Source organism: Manis pentadactyla, chromosome 16 (assembly GCF_030020395.1).
Source record: "Manis pentadactyla isolate mManPen7 chromosome 16, mManPen7.hap1, whole genome shotgun sequence".
Taxonomy (NCBI): Eukaryota; Metazoa; Chordata; class Mammalia; order Pholidota; family Manidae; genus Manis; species Manis pentadactyla.
The window spans coordinates 33,635,146-33,661,254 of record NC_080034.1 but is presented as its reverse complement, the minus strand read 5'-3'; the positions used below and the strand labels follow the sequence as shown (position 1 = coordinate 33,661,254).

At 51.5% G+C, this 26,109-nt stretch overlaps 1 protein-coding gene across 1 annotated transcript in view; it reads right to left on the bottom strand.

Annotated features, from left to right (window-relative positions):
• The window catches only part of KCNK5 (potassium two pore domain channel subfamily K member 5), a 37,746-nt gene extending 15,532 nt beyond the window's left edge, over positions 1–22,214 (bottom strand). The window contains exon 1 of the mRNA XM_036907148.2: positions 21,672–22,214. Within this exon, the coding sequence (XP_036763043.1) occupies positions 21,672–21,857 (186 nt within the window). The 5' untranslated portion in view covers positions 21,858–22,214. The remainder of the gene's footprint in view (positions 1–21,671) is intronic.
• Between the last annotated feature and the right edge of the window lie 3,895 nt (positions 22,215–26,109).

The window sequence follows — 26,109 nt, the reverse complement described above, 5'->3', positions numbered from 1 at the left end:
GCTGGGACGGGAGCCCCCGGCAGCTGGGCACCCCTCCCGTGAGAGCCGAGTTCAGGACACAGCTCTGCAGGGACTGGCTGACCCTGGGAGGGCGGCAAGTTTGGCTAAAGCAAACAGGGAAGGGCTGGTGGGGTCTGAGCTCAGGATGGGACGTCAGCACTGTTCTCAGCCACCTGGAGGGCTCAGCTGATGCGTCTGGAAAGCCCTGTGTGTACAGACAGAGGACCTCACCCGGAGGCCTAGTCATGGTCTTACAGCACTACTGGCTGAGAACTGGCCCTGGGGAGGAGGCAAGTGCCCTCTCCCACCTGAACACATAGACTAGAAGACCCTCTAGAGACGTGTTCTCAAAATCCACCCCTGCCTCTTCCTCTCAAAGACTCAGGGCAGGTGGATTTCTCGTGAGACTTACATGGCAAGAGGGGTATCCCTCATCCACTGTGGTTTCTCTACCCCCGATTCACAACCACTGCCCTGCCCTGGGGCGACTGGCCCAGGGCACTGTCCTGTGCCAGTATCTGTCCCCTGTCTGGGAGGCTGTGGCCTGGGGACTAGATTCGTGACCCTTCCCTGCCCCCAGAATCCAAATCCTGGGAATGTCTGACATCTCTCTTCTTTGACTGATGCCAAGAGGCGTCTCTTAACCAGTGGATCAACAACTTGAGGGCAGGAAATTGTCCAGCCAGGACCTGTCCAGCATGCCAAGCTGGCATCCTTCTCCCTTAGGCATATGGGCCACTAGGCCCCTGCATGGGATTCAGCTTCTGGCCTGTCCTTTCCATGCAAGCTAGCAAACCTCTCTGGGCCCCACTCAGCAACCCTGTAACAAGGCTGAGGAGAGCACCGAGTTCTCCCTCCTGCCCGCAAAACCCCACAATCATCAAGCACTTCTCATCCACAGAAATCCTCGGGCCCTCATATCATTTAAGGCTCAAGACGCTGTAGAAAAGGCAGGCAAAGCAGACATTACTATTGCTATTTTGTAGCTGAGCAAACCAATCAGAGACAGCTAGTGACACTGTGGAGGTCACACAGAAAGCTGATGACAAAGCACAGAGTAGAACCAGCCAGAAGTAACAACCCCTGACTCTCAGTGGGGGACTCTTTTCGCCAAACAACTAGACCATCCATCCCACATCCAGGGACTGGGCTGAGAAATGCCAACTAAAGTAAAGCAGAAAAGGTGACAGTAGACACAGGTGACAGGTGACACAAACGTAATAAAAAAGGTTACACAGCCACACTCACATATCTAATTTTGGTATTATTTAGGATGAGCGTATGCTTAAGCCTCTCACCCTCAACATCTGGAGATGCCTCTTAGATTTACCTAGCCTTGCAGTGGGCGAGAAGGAGCAGACATGGGAAGTCACCAGCCACTCAAGGTCTCTAAAGACAGCCCTCGAGCAGGCCACAAAGGAGGCCACAGGAACTGCTGACTTGCTATCTTCCTGTCCTGGGCTGGTTGCTTCCCATTCTCCGGGGCCATCTGCATGTTGGTGTGGACAACACAATGGCCAATCCACTCCAAAATCACAAATGTCAAGTTTGGGGCCCTCGTGAGCAGCAAAGAGCAAAGGAAATGGCTGGGCTTTGGAGCAGGCACACCTGGGTTCAAATCCTGGCCCCACTATCCACCAGGGGGTCACCTGGGGCAGGTCCTCCCACTGCTCTGGGCCTCAATTTCTTTCTGTGGAAAGCAGGGGTGCCAAGACTTTACTAGGGTGAGCTGCAGACTGTGTGAAGTGCTGCACGGCTGGGTGACTGGCATACAGGGTGTGCTCCTGAAAGGGGCATTGGGTATTAAAGTGAAAGTGGGAAGAGCAAGGGGGAAGGAGAGGCCACCCTCCATTGTGGGAGCTGGTGCCCCCTGCCAGGACCTGCAGGGCTGTGGATGAGAGAGCCAGCTAGCTGTCAGTGACAGCACCCTCCTTCCTGGCCACCACCTCTCAGAAAATCAGGGCTTGGGACCCTTGCTGCCACATGCCATCCTGTTAGGTATCTGCTATCAGGCCTACTATTACCTCCCCAAACAGACTATGAGTTTTGAAGGCAGAGACTTCACTCACCCCTCATCTCCAGAGCAGAACCTGGCATTAGCAGGTTCTCGATATTGCCAAATGAACGACTGTCGCCCAGATGTGTGCCTTCCACAGTCACCTTCCAGGGCACCAAGGTGGGTCCCAGCGCTGGACTGAATGATGATTCTGGCGCCACTGGATAAGCTGGGTGGGCCTGGCAGGTACCCACCCTGGTGCCTCATCCCCACCTCACTGCACCGCTGTCTGCAAGGCCTCAGCCCTGGGGGGTCAGCTGTGCTGCAGACTTTGGAATGAGGATTCCAGCGGAAGGCAACAGGCATGGGGAAGCCAAGCCCAGCACAGCTCAGGGCTGCAGGTCTTCCCAAGCATGCCCCTGCTTTCTTGTTCCCCCAGCAATGGGAAAGAGGGACGCTCTGTTCCACGAAGCTCTCCTGAGCCTTGGTGGCTGCCAGCCCTGTTCGTCTGGCCACAACTGACTTACATGGGCCCCCCTGATGGCACCCTGAGGACAAGGCTCCCCATTCCCACCTCCATGGATGAAACCTGCCGCCAGCTCCTGCCACGTTCATCCCTCCCAGTTACACCCATACTCTTTAAAGACGGTTGTGGCTGACAGCCCCACATGTTGCCCTGCAGTGCCCCAGAGGCCCAGCTGACTCCCCTACCCAAGGGCCTCAAGAAAGCAGCCTCTCTATCTGCTCCTTCCTCCTTTCGCCTCTCCCTCCACCTGTGGCTTCCGGCTCCCAGTCGTAAGCAACCGTCCATCCCGGAAGGCTGACATTCTGATGATAAGGGGTTATTAAGCCTATACATTTATTAAATCGCTTTAAGATCACCAGATGGTTAAACTGTAAACCTTTCCACTAATTAAAGACAAAGTCCAGAGGGGTACAAGGCAGTGGTATTTATCCTCCCTGAGGAGTGGGCAACTGAGTTTCTCCCCTCCAGGAAGTAAGAGACACTGCCCGCCCATTACCAACCACCCCTTCCCACCCAAACCTGGCCCCACCACCTCCAAGCATGATCCTACCCCCGTCCTTCTCCAAAGCCCCCTGCAGGATCCTCCTGAAGGCCAACCACCTGTCACAAAATCCTTCCTTATTGTCTGACTCTAACCCAAATCCCTACAGCTGCAGTCCAAGCCTATTTCCTTTGGTTTAGTCTCCGGCTGGAGACAGACAACAGCTGGCCTCCATCCTTTTCCTGGAATAAATTGTACAAGTAACTACCGGCAAACTGGCACAGGCATTTTGGGATGGATGGTACTCTTTGCAGGCTGGGGGAGCCTCCTGCCTCAATGGCCCCCAAATCCCAGGTCAAGTCCCACCGGAAGACTGAGTCACAATTAAAAAGAAGAGACAAGACCATGATTCCCAACAATTGCAAAAATCACTGGGCCAGATGTAAGGCATTTGCCCTGAAGTACTGACTCCCCTCTTGCCAGACTGCCCAACACAGATCTCACATCACACCAGTTGCACTAGCAGGCCTCCAGGCTTTGGCCACCACGGTCTCCATTTAGAGACCACAGGGATGAGATACAGAGGACCGCAAATAGTGTGGGAAGGAAGGGAGCCTGACACGCAACCTGCGCCCTCCGACTCCCGCCCCTGCCATTGCGGCCCAGTAAGTCACGAAAGCAGAGAGCAGACCAGGCCCAGCTGCCTCTGCCCTTCCCACCCTGCAGGGACGGTCCCCCGCCCACCTCCATCCCCGGCCACCTGGGGCCCAGACATGAGCAGGGGAAAGAAACAGAGCTGTTTTGTGCTGAAGGTATGGAAAAGTACAGACAGGTCCTCCTAGCACAGAGGCTGGGCAGAAGCGAGGGGTGGTGTGGGAGTCAGAAAACCTCCCGGGTCCCAACCTGGGGCCCAAGACCAGGACAGCCAGGCGACAGGAAATGGAAACTCTCCTGATGGCACACAGGAGAATCTTGTCTCTGACACAGCCCCATTGCGAAACACAGGAGACAGGAAAAACCAGAACCATGCCTTTGACACGCACATTCTCTCTCCTTCCCAAGGGCTGTGATTTTAAGCAAGAGCATTTTCCAAACTTGCTTCATCCCTTAACACCCACCCAGGTGCTGACAGCCTTCAGTCTTCTCTGTAGAGTGAAGGAACATTTGAGTGCAGGCCTGCATGGCATCAGCTATTTCTCAGCCCTACAAGTTACAGCCTCCATTTCTTCATTTGTAAAATGGGAATAATGCTGCCTGCCCACCAGGTCTCAGTGTTGTGGGTCCAAAGGCTCAATCGGTATGAATGTGAAAGGCATGAAGCAGGTCACAGGCAAAGCTAGAGATGCTCCTAACGTATGACCTGGGGGCCATGTCTCAGGCTTGTCCAGGGAGGTCCATTTATCAAGTCGGATATGGGTGGCTGTCTGACCAGGCAGCCGAGGGCTAACCAGTGACCTAGTAGGGAACTTCCAGGACACAGCCTGCCCTCTCCCCCATGTGTCACCTCCCAGGAAGAGTGGGGGGACAAGAGGGTAAAATAGGTCAAGGGTTCCCTTCACCCTTACTCCCACCTAAGGGCCCAGGGCCATTCCCGTTTGGAGGGGCAAAGGTTTCTGTATCTTGGCTACTGTAAATAATGCTATGCCTGCCTGCTCCAAATGCCACATCTGGCCAGGTATCAGCCCCCAACATGGATATAGAACAACCCACCCACCGCACTCTAACCCAAGGAATGCCAGCACCAGAGTCACAGACAACCTTTCCTCGAACTATGCAACTGAAAGTCAAGTCAATTGGTTCACTAAGTTACTAAATTAAATGTGTGTGTTGTGAAGTGGTATCTCATTGTGGTCTCTTTAAACGGAGATACAGTTGATATGCGGTATCAGGTGTACAAGAGTGATCTGACGATTACATACTAAATGCTTACACACGGTAAGTGTAATTGTGGTCTGTCAACATACAAAGAGATTACAGTATTATTGAGTCTATTATCAATGTGTATGCTGTACTTTCATCTCCATGACTAATTCATAATTGGATGTTTGTGCCTCTTTTTCCCCTCCACCTATGTCACCATCTCCTCTCTCCCCTCCCCTATGGTAACAACCAGCCTGTTATCTGTGTATGAGATATGTCTGTTTATGAGTCGATTTCTGTTTTGTTTGTTCATTTGTTTTATTACATTCCGCATATAAGTGAAATCATATAGCATCTGTCTTTGTCTGGCTCATTTCACTTAGCATAATATCTTCTAAGTACATTCATGTTGTCACAAACAGCAAGATTTCATTATTTTTAATGGCTGAGTAATATTCCTCAGTGTATATATGCACCACATCTTCTTTATCCATTCATGTATTAATGGGACATGTAGGCAGTTTCTGTATCATAGCTACTGTAAATAATGCTGCAGTAAATACAGAAGGATGTATTATCTTTCTAAATCAGTGATTTTGTTTTCTTTGGGTAAATTCCCAGAAGTAGAATTACTGAGACTTAACAATATTTCTACTTTTAGTTTTTTGAGGAGGCTCCATACTACATTCCCTAGTGGTTGCACCACTTTATATTCCCAAACAGTGCATGAGGCTCTCTTTTTTCCACATCCTCACCAACACTTGCTTCTTCTTATCTTTTGAATAGTGGCCATTCTGACTGGTGGGAGGTCATATCTTATTGTGGTTTTGATGTGCATTCCCCTGGTGATTAACAATGTTGAGCATCTTTTCATGGGTCTGTTGGCCATATGTATTTCTTTAATGGAAGAATAGTTGACATACAATATTATACAGGTTTCATAGTGAACATAGTGATTCAACAATTACATACATTATGAAATGCTCACCGTGTATTTGCTGAGCACGGGCCATGTGTCCTGAGGCTGTAGGCGAAACGAGGCCCTGGCCAGGAGGACCTCGTAGTCTAGCAGAAACAGGAGGCAGGCGTGAAGACTTACATGGCAGTGGAAGACAGGAGAAGCGAAGCAGCACATAAACCAAGCAGTGAGACCAGGAGAGTCCCTGGGGCTCATCCGCATGCCCTTTCAAGTCCAAGCAACTGGACATGAAGCAGGACAGAAGCCCAAATGCAGATGGGGAAACTGAGGCTCAAAAGACACAGAGCAATCTCCCAGTCAGATTAGATTCTCTCTCATCTACCCCCAGAAAACTGTCCACCCCTCCTCCCTATCCCTACCCTCGGGCTTTCCACCTTCCCTGGCCCAGGGGACCTCCCACCATGTACCCTAGTAGTAACCTGAAAAACACCTGCACATGTCATCAGTCAGCCCCTTCCTCCATTCTTTCTAGATCTGTAGAAGATACATTCACAGTCATCATCCCAAAGGGTAGCTGTGCCCACGTGGCCAGCACATTCACCCACCAGTACGCCTGAACCTTCAGGAACAGGCTTTCCTCCCAAGGATGGGGCAAGAGTTGATGCTTCACTGTGGACTGGCAGGCCGAGGGGGTGGGCCAGTAGAAGGAACTGAGACCCAGTGCAACCACAGGGGATCCATGAAAAATGACTCACTTCCTTCAGCCTGGTCCCACCTCCAACAGAGCCAAGCTGACCAGTGATGCTGGGTATGGGGCCAGGAATCACCCTCCCACCACATATGTACTCATTTGTGTCTGCTGGGATGGAGGGCAGGGCAGCCAGCAGGCCTCCATAAAACTCGCACTTGCCATAAACCAGAGAGGTGCGTGTGCTGGCAGGAGAGCTTGCAAACTATCGGGTGGGTGGCACAGAGAACCCCCTCCTATGGGTTCCTGGCACAGCACCCTCCCCACTCCAAGGTTGTTAGGCCAACTCTCCCCTCTCCCACCCCAGAACAGGAATGGAATTTGACTAGGCATGGAGAGAAGCCAGTGTGCCATTAGAAACCTCCACAGATTCCTATCAACACTCCAACACTGTCCAATAGACCTCTCTGTGCTGATGGAATGTTCTATCTCTGAGCAGTCCCAGGTGACTACTGAGCCCTTGAAATGTGGCTGGTGTGACCATAGAACCAGATTTTAATTTAAAATGAAACAGCCACAATAACTAGTAATATCATGTTAAATAAAATGATTTAGCAACATATGATGATCACCATACAATGCAAATCAAACACAACAGCACATCCTACCCAAATTCTCCCAGGCGGGGTCCGCCTTCCCCTGGGCCTTCAGGTTTACCCAAGCTTTGGGCTTCAGTCCGAAGCATGCTCCTGACTCTGAATTCTGTGTGTGGTCCTGGGCTGTGCCCAATCTTGCCTGTGCATGCAGGTTTTGTTAAAGGCAGGGCCAGGTCTTCTGGGGCCCCCATAGAACTTGGCAGAGCTGGATGGACACAGAGGCCCAGGCAATACTTGTCCATGGGCCTGTGGAGGACCTCTGCCTCCCCTGTAGGGGGCGCCGACCACACCCCTGGGCACAGCTGCTGGGGCTCCCCTGGCTCTGCCAGGGCCTCTCCCGGGAATCACAATCTCTTCCTGGTGACTGTCAACTCATGTGGCCCATTTCAAGTTTCTTGGTCTGCAGACCAAAGGCCTTTAAGACCTTCCTCTCAAAGTGTTCAACAGTACTGCTGCCCAGGAAATCACCACTCTGGCAGCTCAATTTAAAGATAACAACAATACACTGTGTAGCCATTACAGAAGCGATACCAGTTTTCAGGGTATATTCTGTTAAAACGATGTTTGCTCTTTGCGTACCTCATACATTAAAAATAGCCAGTGTAGAAATGGCAAAGGATATATGCACCTATCTTACCCTTTAAAAAATCTGATTTCCTGGTTTTAAAAACACTACAAGAGCATTTCATAAAATTGAGCAGGCACAGGAAGAAAAAGGCATCAATAATCCCGCCTCCTGCTCAGCACTGCCTGCCTTCTGTTTTTACATCGAGTTTCTATGACTCAACACTAACAGAGCCACACACTGAGTCCCCCTGCCAACCCTCGGCCCCAGGCTTGTTTTTGTCTAACTTGAAGTCCAGCTCATAGCTCAGATCCACTTTGAAAAACACCAAATGGAAGCACGGGGAAAGCACCCCGTGCCCGGGGCCTGGGCAGCTCAGGCATCAGCTGCCCCTGTCGCAGTCTGAGGGTCGCCCACTCCACAGCCCACAAGGCAATCATTTAGCAAGGATTCAATGGTGTGTACAGCACAGGCGTGCAGGAGTGTGTCCCAGATGGGAGCTCAGCTGCAGGAAGGAGAAATATTTAAGACCTGTACGCAATGATCCCAATACAGAGCAGGTAGAGAGATGTGGGACTGGCCCACATGCAGCTCTCAGCCCTGGGGCATTCCAAAAAGAGAGGGTGAACTCTTGACCCCCCAGCAGGCTTGGCAGAGACAGAACCTTCTGGAATAGGACCCAAAAGTGCCACCTATGGCTCCGAAGTTGCCCTGGTCCCTGGAGCCCACCCTGGGTCTAGACGCATGCACACCAAGGAGATGACACACTTCGCCAGGAAACCTATCAACCTGTCCCAACAGAGAACAGAATGTCCCCAGCAAAGAGGGCACTGCACAGGGAGGATCAAAGGGGTGGGGGCAGGATCTTGCCCTGGCAGGGCCCCCTCTGGGAGGGCTAGGGACGGGCACTCTCCAGATTGGAGGTGGGCCCATCTGAAGGGCAAAGGAGGGCTGTGAAGGTCCTCCCCTGGGCTTTGGGGGCCGGCAAGAGAAGAAAGAAAGGCAGCTTCACGGTCCAGCATGTTCACTGCCAGTTACCCTCATGCAGTGCTTGGGTTGGGATCCAGTGGGGCACAGGCTGAGGGCCTTGGCAGGGGGAGGAAGGGCAGGTGAGGCAGAACCCCCGGTGCAATGTGCCCAAGGGAGGGCCACCCCCAGGCTCAGGGGACCCCTCCCTGACAGCCCCAGTCGACAGCAACTTTTCTACCTTGGGGCATGAGGCCCCCACAACATGTGCACCCCACTTAATAATCCTTAATATACACTATATGGCCCCACCCCAACTGCAAAGACAGGGATGATCTCTCTGACACTTCCCATAATTCCCACAACTCTTACACCAGCACTGGGTGTGAGACTGGTGCCTCAGGGAGCAAGTCCTTGGCTCAGGGAGGGGCAATAGCCTGGCCTAATCACACAGCAAGCTGGCCCAAGCCAGGCCTGAGCCCTGCTCTGTCTTCTAATCCCCAACTCACTGGGCCACTCCTAAGTAGATCTCCAGGCTGAGGCTAGAGGCCGGGAGAAGGGAGAGGCGGGGTGTTGAAAAGCTGATAGTCAGGACACCTTCCCTTTTCCTGGCCCCCGGGGGGTGCTGACAAGAAACTACTGCAGCAGCTTGCTGCACTTAGGCCACTCAGCACTATCCCTCAGCCAGAGGCAGCCAGTCCACCCGCTGCTCCGAAGGGCCGGGATGCTGCGAAGGGAAGGGCGCCCTTCCAAAGCCAACACTGGCAGGATGCACTCCACAACCCCCGGGAGGGTGAGAGTTTTATCTGAACAAGAGTGACAGGGAAGGTATGGACTGCTGTTCTTTCTCCTGCATAGGGTCTGAGCGCAGGTGCCATCCTAAACCCGGGGCATGGGAGGAACAAGAACCTTGCACCAGACACGAGGGGCACCCAAGCCAAAGTTAACTTTCAAGTCCACAAAGGGCCTGCCCTGGGCTCCTCTGCTTGCTGCAGACTCCCTCATCTTTGTCCTCGGCCACGCGGGAGGTACCTGGGCAGCAGGCACTTCCACCCCAGGAGAAAGCAAGACTAAAGCTACTCCTTCCCAAGGCACAAACCGGAGTCCTGCTAGGAGCTGACCCCAAGGATGCCCAAAGCAGGGGTCACAAGTGTCACAAGTGTGGGTGTAGCAGGCAATACGCAGACCTGGAAACCCAGCTAATAGGCGATTGCCCCCGCCCCTCCCAGCTCCTTGATTCTCCTTGAGGGCTCAGTCTCCGGGTCTGGACCCACAAATCCTGCACGGAGGGGTGAGGAGCCTGTGAGGTCTGTAAGGATGACAGGGGAAAGGGGCTGGGGACAGGAAGAGACCTGACAGCCCCAACCCTGAACTGTGGCTCCCACTGACATAACTCAGGTTTTCCTGCTTTGAAACTTTTCACACTGAAAATGGCCAACAAACCTATATATGGCTAACGTGATCAGGAAACAGCAGTGTCGGAACCCTCAAGGCTGTGCTCAGCAGAGGCCAGCAAGCATGCACAGGGCGCCTCTGGGGTGTTGGGAGCCAATGGGGCCCAAGCGAAAAAGTCCAGCCCCAACGAGTGGCTGCTGGCCTAGCAAGATCAGTAGGCCCGGCACTAATTTAGGACACTGTGGGGTCTCAACGAGAGGCCACTCTACAGAGCTCTGGCTCTCAACTCAGAAGGCCTGGGTTTGGGCCACTAATTAGCTGTGTGACCTCGACTAAGTTGAGTTATTTAACCCCTCTGCTCAGGTGCCTTGTCTACAAAATAAGGTCGTCCATAGCACCTGTCTTGCATCACTGGGGAGTGGACGGGATGCAGTGACAGCCCTCGCCTGGCTCACAGCCTGGGTGCCAGCTACCATTACTGCTGTTGCATGACCACTGTCAGGCCTTCCTATGCCGCCACCCCGTAAAGTAATTTATGTTATCGGTGGACATAGACCTGAGTTCTTGGTAAAGGATGAAACTCACTGTCAGCGTAGATCCGCCCTCCTGAGGTGGCCTCCCTCCTACAAGGCTGACTGGGATTAAGGGGAGGGGTCCAGAAAAAGCCGTAACTTGGGTAGCAGAGTCCAAATCACCTGAGCCTCTGCAAGAATGCTGGTTCTCAGTGTGAGGGAGAGGCCACGGAGGGTTTTCTGACTTGGGGGTCCCCATCTGAACCGATCAGAATCCTGGAACTGCTGTGGCAGGGACCAGGGGAGCCATGAGCAGGTGTTGCAATCCCCTGTCTACCTACCTCCTGGGGCTCTGCTTCCAAGGAGTCTTCCCTAATTGCCCCACTTGGCTCTAATGACTCCTTCATTGCACTTCCCCAGCCCCTGGTGAGCACAGTGACCTTGGAAAAGTTCTATAAGCTCCCAAGGTGGGGCCTTGGCTCCAGGGAGGCAGAGGCCAGTTAGATAAGCACTAAGCTCCCTCCAACCTCACAGTTTGATTCACTACCAGGAGAGGCGCCCAGAGCCTGACCCTCTTCCCCCATCAGCCACCCCTGCCAGCCTCCAAGGGGGTGCTCCAGAGAAACCAGCCAGTGACAGCTCCTTGGGTGTAAACCCGGGGGGAGCAGGGTCCCATGATGGGGCAACACCCTGGGAGGCATCAGGTCAGTTCTGCTCCAGGCTCTGGACGGCCCTGGAAAACATCCTCCTTTCTGAGACTAGTTCACCACAATTCCAACTTTTGCCTCTTATCCCAGAAAAACTCACTAGTTGGGGTGGGGTGGGAGGCTGGTGCTTAAGATAACGGAGGGAGCTGTGCTGGGGCAGGCAGGGCATGTGGTAGCCAGTTCAGCTTAAGTAGAGTAAGTCCTCTGCATTCCAGAACTCCATCAAGGTTTGGATTCAAATGTCATTTAAAAGGGGACTGGAGTGGGTGACAGATGGCTCCGTGCAGAAAGGCTCTGAACCTGGGCAGCAGTGCCAGTGTCACCTGACTTGGTTCTAGAGGCAGTGTGTCCCCAGCTCCTCAGCAGGCCTCATTTTCCCATCTAGTGAATGGAATGGCATTTCTCTGCCAGACCTCACAGAGGTCACAGGAAGGCCCCTCTGATGAATGGTCTGCAGAGGTGAGGCCAAGGTGGGGGCGGATCTGGGAAGCGTCCAAAGACTGTGTCTCTGCAAACGTCTTGGCCATCACCCAGGCACTACAGGTGACCCTGCACAACCCTCCTGCTCCATCCCCTGGGGCCCACAGCCTTGGTCAGCTGTGGAGGGGGTGCCCTGTGAGGTGCGCTCTGGAGTAGAAGAAGCTCAGTGCAGGCTCCGGGCATGCCAGAGGATGAACCAGCTGGGCACATGCCCTCCTCCCCTGCAAACACCCAGCCTTCCTCCTGCTCCTCCCCAGAGGGTCATGAAGATCAAACACCAGTTTCCACTAGGAAGGAGCCAGGAGCGCGTTGTTTCAGCAGCACATTTACTCATCCTCTTGTTTCCATGGTACATGGTCTGAACGCATTTCCCACAGGCCTGGGAGGGGCTCATTCTCTTTGCTGCAGGTCTCAAACAGGTCTAAGCACATAGTATGTGCATAGTAAATATCTGCTGAATGGAGGGCTGATGTTTGCTCTGCCTCAGTTCCTTGAAAGCAGAAACCTCCCCTCCAGCACCAGCCCAGCAAGGAGGACAGATCTGCTAAGCGTGCTCATTGACCTTAGTAACCCCAGGAGAAAGTTTAGGTATGAAACAAGAACAGAAGCGGGGGAGCGGGGAAGGGGAGTCCTGGAGATAAACAGACCCAGAGAGGGAGAGCTATTTATTCTGTAAAGTCCCTCAAAAGGGAGAAGATAGCAGTAAGCTGGTTTCAAAGGTTAACTCAGAGCTGGAACTGCCATGAGTCAGCTTTGTATGCATTTTTTTTTTTCCTGTTATCTGTACTCCCAACAAGATGAATGTCATTACTCCTGCTTTCCCGTGAAGCAATGTACTCAGGGTTGTATGGCTTGCAAAGGTGGTATAACCTCACAGCCTGTCCTTAACCATGAGGCCACATGGTCCTACATCGTGAGGCTTAAAGGGAGAAGTGGAGGTCCATTTTGATGATGGCACATCTCCTCCAGCTCTCTGCATCCCCCTCGGAGGCAGGCACGCTGCTGGGCACTCAGGGCCCGACAGGCACATTCTGAGCAAGTCAGTGGTAGACTAAATCTCACATGTTTAGAGCACATCTTGTGGGCTAGGGCCAAGGGTGGGGAGACATGGCTGTTGCCCACCTAGGACCCTACAGTCTAGCTGGGCCAAATTTAATAGAACTCCAAGCCTTCTTGAATGGATGGATGAATGTACTCGAAGTGAACTCCAGGGAGGTGAAATGTGGCCAGGGTCACACATGCAAACTAGTAGGGAGAATCAGAACCCAGTTTAGCATCAGCTATTCCCTACACAGTGGTTCAACGAGGGTCTCTCAGCCCCAGCCCCAAACACCGGTCCACACAAAGGGAGGGGCTCAACTGTGTAGTCCCTCCCGGTGAGGCTGTCAAGGCCCCTGGCAGCCCACAGGGCCAGTCCCAGGCCAGTCCCTGCCACCAAGCGCCCTCCTGGCTGGCTTCTCTCCTAGCGTCAGGCGCAAGGCTTTCCCTCATGGGAGGGCCCAGCTAAGCAGCTGCAGCCAGATCACAGTGCACCATGGGCGGTGACAACACAGTCCTGCCTAAATATTCCCGCAGGAAACCCAAATATTTAGATAGAAGAGAGGAAAAATAGAATGTACATTTCAAAGCCAATCAAAGGGACCTGGCTGCTAAGGGCCCTCTGAGAGGGAGGTGGGTGGCATCTGCCCCCAAGGACAGCACGACTCTGACCCCATATCCTGTGTGACCACCATCCAGGAAGGACACCCATGAGGCCATCTGGACTCAGGAATCCTCCAGAATGGAAAAGGTTTAACCAAGGCTTGGGACAAGCCAGGACTGAACAGAGAAAGCCCTGTCCCTTTACCCCAGCGCAGGGAGGAGGCCCTGCTAGAAGGGAGGAAGAAGCAAAGCTTCCTTATTTCCAGGCGTTAACCGTTAACTCTTTTGAGAGGCGGGTTATGGGTAAATGTGCAGGAAATGGAAAGTGGCGGGTGATTCCACTTGGAGGGACATGTTGGGCTTTATCATCCATGTCCCTATCTCCAGATTTAGGGACTCAATACACGGTGGGACCCATCGCAGGTGTCAGGAACAGGGCCCCCACTGAGAGATGGGCTACAAGAACAGCAGCAACAGTTGCGTGCGCCAGGCATTGTCAGGTGTGTTTACGTGGACCCTGTTGGCCTGAGAGAGATACTGCCCGATTACCCTCTTTCGTAGATGAGAATGACTGGCAAGGTCACACAGCTAAGTAGGTGTCCTGGAAGCTGCCCCATGTGCCCTGCACTTTCCCCCCTCTAGGCCTTTGCTCCTTTCTTTCTTTTTTCCACCTTTTCACCTCACATACAGCAGAATGGCTCAGGGTGCAGGCTCTGGACTCAAATCCCCCTGCCTAGCTGTACAGCCTCAGACAAGTGACTGTACCTCTGTGGTCCATTCTGTCGCTACTAGCAGGCGGTAGTGCAGTAAGGGTACCCCCTGCATAGGGTTGCTATGAGGATTCAAGAGATGATGCACATAATGGTCCACACAGCCTGCAGCCAAGCAAGTGCTCAGAACTGTTAGTGGGCATCGCCCCTTTCCCCGCTTCCCCCCTCCCCCCTCCTGGCTCTACCTCCACTCATGCACAGGCCCCAGGGCTCTGAAGTGAGCAAGGTGGGCAGATCTCAGCCTCAGCTAGCCATGTAGACCTGGGCAAATCCCAGGGCCTCCAGTTTCCTGTACAACGGACAAAGCAATCACACCTAACCCAGAGGACCGGTTCAATGAGACACAGGTTAAGAACCAGCCCAATGCCTGGCACATAGTAGGCATTCAGCACCTCAATGGCTGCTACTCACACCACACATCCTTCCAGCCTGCCTCAAATTCCCTTAAGTTCGAGACAGAAATTAATCTCTCCATGGTAGACACTTGGAACCTCCAGGGACACTTACCAATGTCAATCAGGTAACAGCACCTTGCCTTTCTTTCTCTAGATTCAGGGCTCCCTGAGGGCAGGGGCTAGGTTTTGTTCAGAGCCAGATCCCCCGCAGGCCAAGGGGATCTACAGACCTCAGGAAATAGGAACTGAATCCTCCGAGGCCTCCTGACCCTCTTGCATCTCTGCAGCCTCTACCATCTGCACCCTGTCACTCAGCACCAGGGCCGTATTTCCCCTCATTTCACCAGCACAGCCCTGCTTCTCTCCCCAGCCAGACTGAGCTCCTAAGAGCTAAGGCCCCATCTGGTTTCTGAGGCTTCAGTTCACACAGGAAGGACAGTCAGCAGGGAGGCCCCCCCTCTGTGATCCCACCCTTTACTCTGCCCAGGTCTCTGAGGTTGGGGACCAGGAAAACTTCTCACCAAAAGCCCAGAGGCCCCAGACAGCTGTACAGAGCCAGGGCACACCACCCCCGCTTTTACATAAAGGGGCAATTAAGGCATACCCTGGGAAGGTCATCAAATGTGGGGTGCGCGCTGGGGGGCTGACAGGGACGGGGACCCAGACCTAGAGCTCCCAAGGGGCTCATGGTAATAGAGAGGTACCCTAACTCAGAGCTGGGGTGTGAGGGTAGGTGGGTGGGCTCTTCCTGGAGGACTGTGGGCTTTGGTGGAAAAACCCACAGTCAATCACCTCAGGAGAAAGGGAGCAGGCCTCCTTATCAGAACACCCATGGGGTGACAGGGTCAGCCCACAGAAATGCCGTTAATTTAGAGCAAAATATTCCACTCCTTTTAAGTTGCAAATGGCTGTGAAGCAAAAAAAAACTTGGTGAAATGCTGATCACTGCCTCACTTGAAAATCGCAAAAATTTGGTAAGTTCAAATTCCTTGACTAAATCCAGAGGTCTTCGGTCATTTGGCCCACCCCCTCTGCCCTGTGGTGGCGGCCCAGGCCTTCATGCGGTTTCACACCTCCCAGAGGGCTGTGGGCAAGAAAGAGCCACCTTCCTTTGTCTAGCTCTTTACAAATTTGGCTGATACATACCCAGAAGTGAGACTGCGGGATCATATGGTAGTTCTATTTATAATTTTCTAAAGAGCCTCTATCCTGTGTTCTATAGTGGCTGCACCATTTTACACAAAAACACAGATACTGTATGATTCCACTTATAAGGTTATGTGAAGTAGTCCAATTCACAAAAACAGAGAGTAGAATGGTGGTTACCAGGAGCCAGGGGCCGGGGGGAAAAGGGAGCTGTTTAACATGCATAACTTTGTTTGGCAAGATGAAAAAGTCCTGGAGATCTGATTCACAACAATGTGAATGTACTTAACCCGACTGAACTGTACTCTCAAAAACGGTCAAGACTGTAAACTTTGCTATGTGTTTTTTACTACCATAAAGAAAAATTCAGTTGATATTTCTGCTCTAGGAAGAAGGTCCTCCTGACTCTTGTGAGCCATACTTGTGTGGCAACAGCCCCATCGAATAGCAGAGACAGCATGGTGGTGGCAGTTAATACTTAACGGCAACTTATTATGCACCACGCACTGTTCTAAGCTCCTGTGGGGGCAGTATTACAGCATGCCTTCAGAGGCCACCCATGAGCCAGAGGATAGTGCCTGGATGGTGACTCCTGCAGCAAAAGCAATGGGCCTGCCATTGGAAGGGCAAGTGGCAACTGAGGGTAAGATGTCCTCTCTCCAAGTCAACCCATCCTTGGGGTGGATGCACAGTTGGTGAGGCCTCCAGCCTTACCCCAAGAGTCCTGGGAGACTCCCAGTGCAATCTCTAAGGAGAGTCGCCTCTAGCTTCTCCATTCACCAAAGGAACATAGGAAGGAGGCACACCTACTTCAGGTGCTCTCCCACAGTCTCACCTGGCCTCTCCGTATCCCCCGTGCCAGCCAATTGGTTCTTGCTGCACCACTCAGATCTAGCATGCCAGTTTGTAAAAGACTCTCTTGGGGGTCTCTGTTTCAGGAAAATGACTCCTCTGCTCCCCAAAGCCTTGTACACACACACTCTCCCCCCTACCAAAACACACACACCACAACCACCACACATAGAGTTCAGAGGCTGGGCCCAATCTGAAACAAACAGCCAAGTTCAAGATGAAAGCACTTGGACCAAGGTCAATCAGCCAAGCACAGCATCCAAAACTGGAGGATTGTGTTTCTTTTAAATGCCAGACTATAAAGAGGACAAAACCTCAGGAAAATCCTTAGAAGCAGCAGTCATCACCTCCCTTGCACCCCCCTCCTATAGGACTCCCCCCATCCCCCCCTTTCCCCTGGAACCTTTCAACACTTGCTAATTTCTGCCCTCCTTAAGTCTCTATTACCATGTTATCTTTAATCATCCTAAGGGTTCTAGTAAAATGCTCAGAACAAGTCAATAAAAACTCACTTTAACTGTTAAAACTCTAACCAAAGCAGTAACTAAGGCGTATTTATCTATTTGACAATTTTTAATTTGGCTGACTTTGACTTTGAGTAGAACATAAATAAGAAAACGAGTCATTAGGAAAGGACCTTTCTTCTATTTCCTCTCAAAAACCCCACTTCACTTTCCCCTTCTGCAGTTCTAGACTGTGAGAGTTCAAGTTTGAACTAATGACCTACAGGCCTCCACGATCCTGGATAATCAAAAGATCTATTGTGTTCCCTTTACTTACAAAGGCGGTTAAGTGAACGAGTGTGCTTTACAATTTCCAACGAGCCTTGAAACAAAAGAGGTTTTCATGTTAGACCTCAATTCTCAAAAAAATTCAATTAATGTGCCCTATTCTAAGCATTTTGGTTAGATATAATCCATGGTTATATTTTTTTAATTTTAGCAGGATGATTGGTGTTAATCACAGATTGTCAGAACCTCCAAATTGGAATTAGCCTTACGACTATAGACTGGAACATGTATAGAGCAAAATGGCCCAGAAAATAAAAGCAGAGGGGTCCAGCATGCTGGGAGAAACTCCAAACAGGATAATGCAGTTTGGAGCTCAGGCAGCAAAGAGGCCACTGGGATGCAAGATGCATCTGGAAATTGGTCAGCTATGTGAACAGTCTACACAGAGTTATGGATGGGGCACTTCAGTGGAGGGCAGGGTCTGGGGTGACCCCTACTGTACCTGCAGGAGATATGGGAATCTCAAAAGCCATGGCACAAAACACCACCCTCTCTTTCCCCTTCTTTTCCCTGCTAAGCCTTCCTTTCCAAGACTCCACTCTGGCTTGAGGTCATCTCCTCCTGGGAGACCTCCCTGACTCCCCAGGCTGGCCCTGGGGGTTCTCATTAAGAATCCCTCTTCAACACCTCTGTGGGGACTTCATGAACCATCCTGTCACAGGGGGTTTATTTATCCTTCTCGCTAGCAGTCTGAGCCTGGCTGTGTCTTAAATCATCTTTGTATTCCCAGCACCTTGTTCCGTGCCTGATAAACAGCACGTGCTTAACAAATACTCGCTGACTAATTCCTGTGTACTCTTGAATGGACACGCTTTGATTTGAAACCCGACTGCACTGTAAGATCCTGGGCAAGTTATATCTAATCTTTTCAAGCTCCACTGCTCTCATCTATAAAAAGGGTGGTCAAGCTTAAATTAAAATTAGAATGTATGTAATAGTGTTTATTTAAAGCTCTGGCACAGGATGAGCTCTCAAACCCTTCCTGTTTATGCTCACTTCACACCTGGGGTGAAGGTTGAGAAGGGTTAATTCCTCCCTTTGCCCCAACGCTCTGCTTTCTGGTGCTTCCAAAGGAAGGGGGGGGGCGGACTTACGCTTACTTCAGTAAAGGGGGGGAGGTGCTGGCTCAGCCAGGCAGTACGTGGGAGAAGCCTGCATGCCAATGCCTCGTCCAGGGGAAACAGAAAATAGACTTTCCAGCTGAACCAATTTACCAAACTCACTCACAGACCAACCATTCAACTACCTCATAGGCCCTAGAGGAAGGGCAAGAGTGTCAAGGAGTCCCACCCCAAGCTGTGCCCTCCTGCTGTGTCACCAAGGCCATCTTAACTTCCCTGAGCTTCAGTTTCTTTATCTGAATATGCAAGGTTGATGTCAGGAGTACCTGGACTAATGTAGGTAAAGCACTTGGCACGTTGCCGTGGTCAATGCTTGCTTAATAAATGGGAGCAGCGGGGGAGATCAATGTACACATCTTGCCTAATGCTTCTACTTTACTTGACCCTCACCAGACCCTAATTTTGCAGATGAGGAAAAAGAAATAGTTAAATGGTTTGATGGGTAAATGGCCAAGTCAGATGGCAAAAGCAGCCTGTGCCCTCTCATAAAATGCAGACACCACCCACGACGCTCAACACAGGGCAGTCTGTCAGCGCTAACACTCCATGGAGGAGCCTCTGCAATGTAGGAAAGGCTGGGGGAGCAGGTAACCCAACACCGGGAGGAGCAGACTTGAGTGCAAGGGTTCAAGATGACTGTGAAGGCAGGAAGGAGGGCAACCATGTGGTCTGAGGCTGGTGGGGTGCTGAGCACTTGAAAGTTAGCCTCCATCTCAGTTCAACCACAGCTTGAACAGGGAGGAAGCACCTGACGACTCGGGGACTATTTCCAAAGATCTAAAGAAAGGTCCATGAACTCCCTTTCGCACGCATTTGAAAGCACACACACAATTTCCAGTGTAAGAAAAACCCCAACCCAGACTGCACCCCTCTCCCTTCCAACAACCCTTCCCATGAGCCAGCCCCCACCCCAGGAATTCCTAGTGAGGGACTCTTTTCAGATTACAAAGGTGATTCAAAACCTGATCAAACACAGAAGCTCAGGTGGAAAATACCCAGGCAACCAGATGGAAAAGAAGATTTTGAGCTTTCATTTTTTCCTTAAACCAATTTCCTGAGGCCTGAGGCAGTGCCCTAAGTCACAGATCAGAAAGCAGAGCCAGGCACATTTCTGTAGACTAAAAGTGACGTGAGCAAAATGCTTATACTGGTTCCTTTCATTTCTTGGGTTTTTCCTCTGAAGGGAGGGGACTTGCCCAATTGGAAATGGTCTGAGAGTTCTTTGGGTGGCGGTGGGGGGCTGAGCTGGCCATAATAATCTCCAAATCAGACTGGCCTGATGCCCAAATCCTTTTCCTAAAAGTTCCCTGCCAGCCTTTGGGGGTTAAGCATTGGTGAGTTTTAACAGCACCTCAAAATTAAGAAGCATTTTGTTTGCTCCGACCCCTTCAGAAAGCTGTCTAACCTCCAAAGCTACTATCACCAGCTGCCCCCGGCTGCCTCACCCCGAGCCCCCCTTTTCCCTTCTCCTTGTGTTTTGAAGTTTATTTTCCCACATTCAGCCTTGAATTCTTTCCTTCCTTCCCCTTCGGTGGCGGAGGGGCAGTGAGAGGGAAACACTTCGAGGGCAGCTCAATTCTCCATCATCCCCGCCTGCCCTCTTCCCCTCTAAACAAAGCCCCAGAAAAACTAAACAACAACTCATCTCCAGAGGAATTGTTTCCTCGGGGGAAATTATAAAAGGTCCCCCTCCCCCCCACACCCATCCAAAGGAATCCCAGTTGTCAGGACCTAAACCACTCAGTTACCTTCTGGAGCTCCCCTCTCCACCAACCTCACCTTCCACTGGCCCCCACCCTGGGAACGGCTCCAGGACAGGAGATGCTCCCCCCTAAAAGCCAACACTCAGCCTGCTGGCCTAAACCTCCCCTTCCACTGGCCCAAGAGAGGACAGGACCTTATTTGCCGGGCTGCCAGTAGGCACCTATATGTTTATCTGTGCGACAGTCTATTGTTTGGGGGACAAAAAAGGAGGTACACAGCCAAGACATCTTCATGCTCTCCAGTGAGTTCAACCATCCAATAGCCCTGAGCAGGAAAGATGGGTGACTGGGGGCTCATTCCCTTTTCACATATAGGGAAACTGAGGACAGAAAAATGATAAGACAACTAGACAGCCATAGTGTCGGAGGCACTGGTGTAGATTAAATGTTCTTCCACATCAAACCTTTCTGGCATCTTTCACCCACCCCAAGAGAAACGTGACATCTTGGGCAATCCACCCCTGGCCCATCCCATAATTCAGAGCCTTCACCACCACCACCAACTGAGGTCCTGGTAGTTCCACTGGAGGGAGGCCATTCGTACAGGGCAAGGAGGGTGGATGGTTGGGGCCAAGAGCCTTAAAGAAACTGGGGTAGAAGGCCCGGGTCTCTGACTGGCCCAAGGTCCCAGCAACCACGGCCGGCCCCACGGTTTATGCGAGTGCGAGCGATGCCATCCACAGAGAATACGCCAGAAGGTTAAGAGGCTCCCAGTGCCAACAAAGAGAAGAAACTACCACCCACCACCTTCCATTCTGCCCAACGCCTCCTTCCCCCTGAAGGGGACTCCCCAGGTTTTGTTCTTCTGTTCATCAACCTTTTTACAAACTTTAACTCCAAGTTCTTGAAGGATATCTCGGAGAAATAAGTCCTTCCGTTAGCCTGAGCACATCCCCGGCATTCCAGCCGTCAGCCCCGATCCTGGGGGCTCAGGCCCGACAGAGCCCCTACCTCCTTCCCGAACCCGGCGGGGACCCTCCCGCAGCTCCCGCCGGTTTCACGTTCCCGAAGAGAAGCCCGGCGGGCGCCGAACTGGCCCCACAGCTAGGAGCTAGGAGGTGGAGACTCGAGTCCGAGGCACCCTGCTCGACTCCGGAACTCCGGGAGCGTCTCCAAGTTAAAATACACACCTTCACCTGCCCGGCCGCCTTCCTCCAAGGGAGAGAGGTACCTACACACTCACACCGAGTCACTGCAAAGCTTGGTTCACCCAGGGCGTCAACCCTAAGCTCTTCTCTATGGACAAACTGGGTTCCAAAGAGTCTCCGCGCGTGGGTGGCTCTGTCCACGCGTGCTATGTCCCGCAGCCAGACCCACAGTGAGACATTCTTTCCTATCACCCCTAGGACCACCCACAGGTACTCAGGTCATCCAAAGCTGTGCAGAGCTGCCCAGCTCCAGCCACCTTCGCGTGCATGTAGGGGTACAGATCGCGGCTCACCTGCAGGATCTTGTCCAAGCCCTCCTGGCCCAGGCACGGGAACTCCTTGAGCAGATGCAGTTTCTGTGTATAGTAGTTTTTCTTGGCATCTTTCCAGTGCGGCTCCTCTAGCACCTCGAAGATCGCCGCCCCGATGGCCAGGTAGAAGATGATGGCCGAGGTGAGCAGAGGGCCCCGGTCCACCATGGCTCCGGTGCGGCCGCCTCTTGGAGAAGGTTTCCCCTAACCCCAGCGGCTCCGCGTCCACTTGCCCTCCAGCCTTTGGAAACAGCTGTTTGAATTTGGAGCTCCGCATGCGCAGTGCCCGGTCCCCCTACGCGCTCGCGGGACAAAGTCGCTCGCCAAGTTGACCCACTGGGCTCGGGGAACCGTGTGAGGTCCCGCTCCCGCGGGCCGGGGGCGGGCGGGCGAGGGGGCGCCCTGGATCGCGCGGGGAAAAGTTGCTGGGGAAACTCAGGACCGGACTCTAGGGAGACACGTGGACCGTACCTCCGCGCGCTACCGCCGTATGTTGGGCGCCCGCCTCCGCGCGCCTCCTTAAGCAACTCCCAGCGCGCGCTGCCAGCCCGCGCCGGTCCCCCGCGGGGGAGGGGCCCGCGCAGGTCCCGCCCCCAGCAGCTCCGCCCCACGCGCCGGCCCGGCGGCTCGCAGGAGTCCCCGCGAGGTACGGGCTGCAAGCGGCGTGGCGCTCGGTGCGCTCCTGGGGGCCGCCGCCAGGGGAGGCTGCGCGTCCCGCTGTGCCCGAGGGGCGCGGTCCCCGGTACTCGTGTTTGTTATTAGTGTTGGCGTATTAACTAAGATGAGTGGACCTGCTGACTGGGGTTAGAAAGTTACTACTATTGTTTCATTGTAATTCAATTATCATTTACTGACGTTTCCGCCAAGAAAGCTTGATTCCGTCTCTGTCACACCTTCCTATAAACCTGGGGAGAGTATTACAAAAGGACTGGCGATGTTGTGGACATTCACAGGGTATCAGAAACGAATCAGCCACAAAACCGTGCCTCCTCCGCCCCCTCACCCCATTCCCACCTGCCCTGGAGACCCCCCACAGCAGGAAGGAGCTGTAGGAGGCCGCACTTTTCAAGACCCCTCTCCCACCGCCCCCCCACAACAACTCTAACTACCGGAAACAACATCTTCCCAAGTGTCAAGCCCATTTAAATGGCAAGCGCCCCACCCCCTACACACACATTCCTTATCCACCTGGTTGGCCTTTCTTTCTAGCACCAAATTCCTTCTTATGTACTAGGTAACTCTAGTACACTATCTAACACTAAAATGACAGCTCGGAAGGGGGGCTCTGACATATCCCCAGGGCTTGTTAATAATAGGTATTCAATAAACATTTGTGCAATGAAGAAGTGAATGAATCTGACAAAAAACAGAGCATTTCTCACAGACCTTGCTACCCTTCATGGAGTGCCTGTAAACCCCAGCCAGTACTACATCCTTTCCATGCACCATAAACAGGACCCTCATCTGTACCCACCTCTCAGGAAACTGAAGCTGGGGGCGGGTTAATTTGTACAAAGTCTCTTACTCAGCAACAGCTGGAAGCTGGAGAAGCACACACACCCCCGGCACTCTGTTCCAAAGGCTGGCCCTGACCCTCTCTGGCCTCTCGGGGGGTTGGGGGAGAGCGGGAGGGGTCGGGGGCACAGGTGCAGCAGTGGCCGAATCCTGTGCACTAACCTCTGGACAAGGCCTTTTTTTCCCATGGGGGAGGTAGGGGGAACTCTTTGCTCAGGTGTCAAGAGTTAGGGCCGTTTTTACTTGGAGGGGAGGGGTGGGTATCTATAGAATCTTCAAATTGGACAGGAGCAGAGGGACTAGGATTACAGGTTGGAAGGACTGATCTGGGTTTCTGGATGTTTCTGTCTCTCCTTTAAGGCACTGTGTGTGTCCCCCCTGGAGGCGGGAGCAGGAAGCTAGGAAGCCCCAGGTTTCCTGATTCTGCATTCCTGAAGCCTTTGGGAGCCAAGTCTCCTCAACAAGGCCTTGAGGTTGCTCCCTCTGGAGGCCACCCATTCCCCAGCCCGGCCCCTCACCCCAGACGGACCCCCCTTCTCTAACCCCTACCCGCGGCCTACCCACCCTGCACTGAACTCAGCAGTCCAGCCCTCTGGCCCTCATTCACCAGGGACACCAGGCTTCTGTCACAGACCTCCACCCCACTCTGGATGGAGAAGATCGGAGGCTGTGGTGTGAACAGTTCATCCAGTGCAGAGGGCGAGCAGTTGGAGAGGCCACAGGCTCTCTCTTTGGAAAAGTCTCCACCATTCCTCTCCCACCTCCAGTCTGTGCTCTCTTCCTAAGAAAATAAAGGGCCTCTTCCTATTTCAGTCTCGCTGTCTCACAAAAACACTGCAGAATACTTTGGGTGAATTGGTTTTTATAATTTCAAAGTTTTTGTAATTTCTGTATCCTTCTGCTTTGCCTATTTCTCCATTCCTGACTCCTTTCTTTCTTTCCTCTCAATGCGGGGCTCACTCTCCTGCTCATCCTCTCCTGCGGCCCCCTTCCTCACCTCCCCGTATTTCCCCAAACCCCTAAACCTAGCTCTTCATCCTCTCTCCTTTGCCCCCTTCCACCTTGAATGTGCTTCTCCTCCCCTCCCCTACTCCCTACCTTTAGCCCCATCCACTCCTCTGGATCAGCAATTTCTGTTGGAAATCAGGAGCTTTGTCCATTCTCTGCACGGCAGCCAGTCGGGCCTTGTGAGAATAGAAACTGTACTGAAACCAATGAGTGTCTAGTCAACTTGAGCCTCAGGGTGGAAAAAAGAAAAAGGTATAGGGAAGGCAGTAAGTATTTTCTTAAATTACTGATGTTATGCTTATTTATCATCTTATGGCTGATAATCATTTCAGAGTGCCATCCTTTGAAAGGCAATCAGCTTTGGGAATGGGGTTGAGTTTCCCCTTGGTAACAACAGATCACCAGACTGACCTTCTTCCTACTAGAAGAAATCAGCAGAGCAGATCAGTTGTTTTCTCCAAAGTCATGCTCCCAGGCACTGGCCACAAAGGAATCCACCCTCACCTTTATTTCTTCCTCAGTTTGAAGGTGAAAGCATTATCCTCTTGCGGAATGAAAATTTGATAATCCTTTTACAATGCTAAGACTCTTATTGTTTTATTTCTGATTAGGAATATTTCTGTTTATATTCTGTTTAGAAATTTCAAGAGGTATAGTTCCCCTCTGAAATTCATGTATGATCCAAGGAGACATATAAAAAGCTATTAAGAACATACACGGGTTCAACATCACAGTTACCTGAAAACCTTGTTTGCGTAAAGAAACTTTATAGCTCTCAAGGCAAAAGGTCAGATGTTCTATTTTCCTCTTTGTTGTTGTTAAAATGCTTGAAAGAGAGAGTTTTAAATGCCTTATAAAATAGCTTGCATTATGAAAGATTGGCAATTACTTTATAAACTTGCTCTATGTCTAATGGATCATTTAGAAACCTGGAGAAATTACCTGTTCAACTTTCATGTCTACAAATCCTCTATGTATTCAATCAGAAAGGTTTCTGAGTGGTAAATTCAGTATATGTAATAAGGCAATCTTCATACTTTATACACAGGAAAAACAAAATTAAGTTAAAATCACAGAATAATAAAGTTGTAGATTTAAGAAAGTAGTGAAAATGTTGTGTATATACAGTGAAATATTATTCAGCCTTAAAAAAGGAGATCTGTCATATGGTACAACATAGCTAGACCTTGAGGACGTAATTTTAAGAGAAATAAACCAGTCACAAAAAAGACAAAGATTGCATGATTCTACTTATATGAAATCAAGTGAATGTGAATGTAAGTGACCAAACTCTTAGAAAGTAGAATAATAGTTTCGAGAAGCTGGAGCAATGGGCAAAAAGAGTTAATCAGTGGCAATAGAGTTTCAGTTTTGTAAGATGAAAAAGTTCTAGAGATCTGTTGCACCAGGTGTATGTAATTAACACTAATGTGCTGCCTACTTAAAAGTGACTATGATGACAAATGTTATGTACAACGTGTAAAAACGTAGACACACAAAAAAAGTAGTGAAAATTGAACTCCTAAAATTCAGTGTAAGATATTTGAAGTTACAAGAATTAGCCAGGCATTGAGGAGAGAGAGAGAAGGCTAAGTGACGATCATGAAGTCAGATAAGTGTCTCCTTGGCAGGATTTCTGTTACTCTTAATATCAAAGCCATATGTCCTTCGGTCTGAGAGCCAGTGAAGCTCTGGGGAAAAGTGTCCTTGTAGGTTAAGAGCAGAGCTCAAGCACTGATTCCAAATTATTAGTATTTGAAGATTTCAGTTGCCATTTTAAAGTCTTTCCCTCGGAAAGGGAACATAGTAATATCAGAATTTCATTGCTATGCAACAACATCTAAAATTTCTACTGCTGTGAAAAAAAACTCAGAGAAGTCCCCTTTGGGTGACCAGT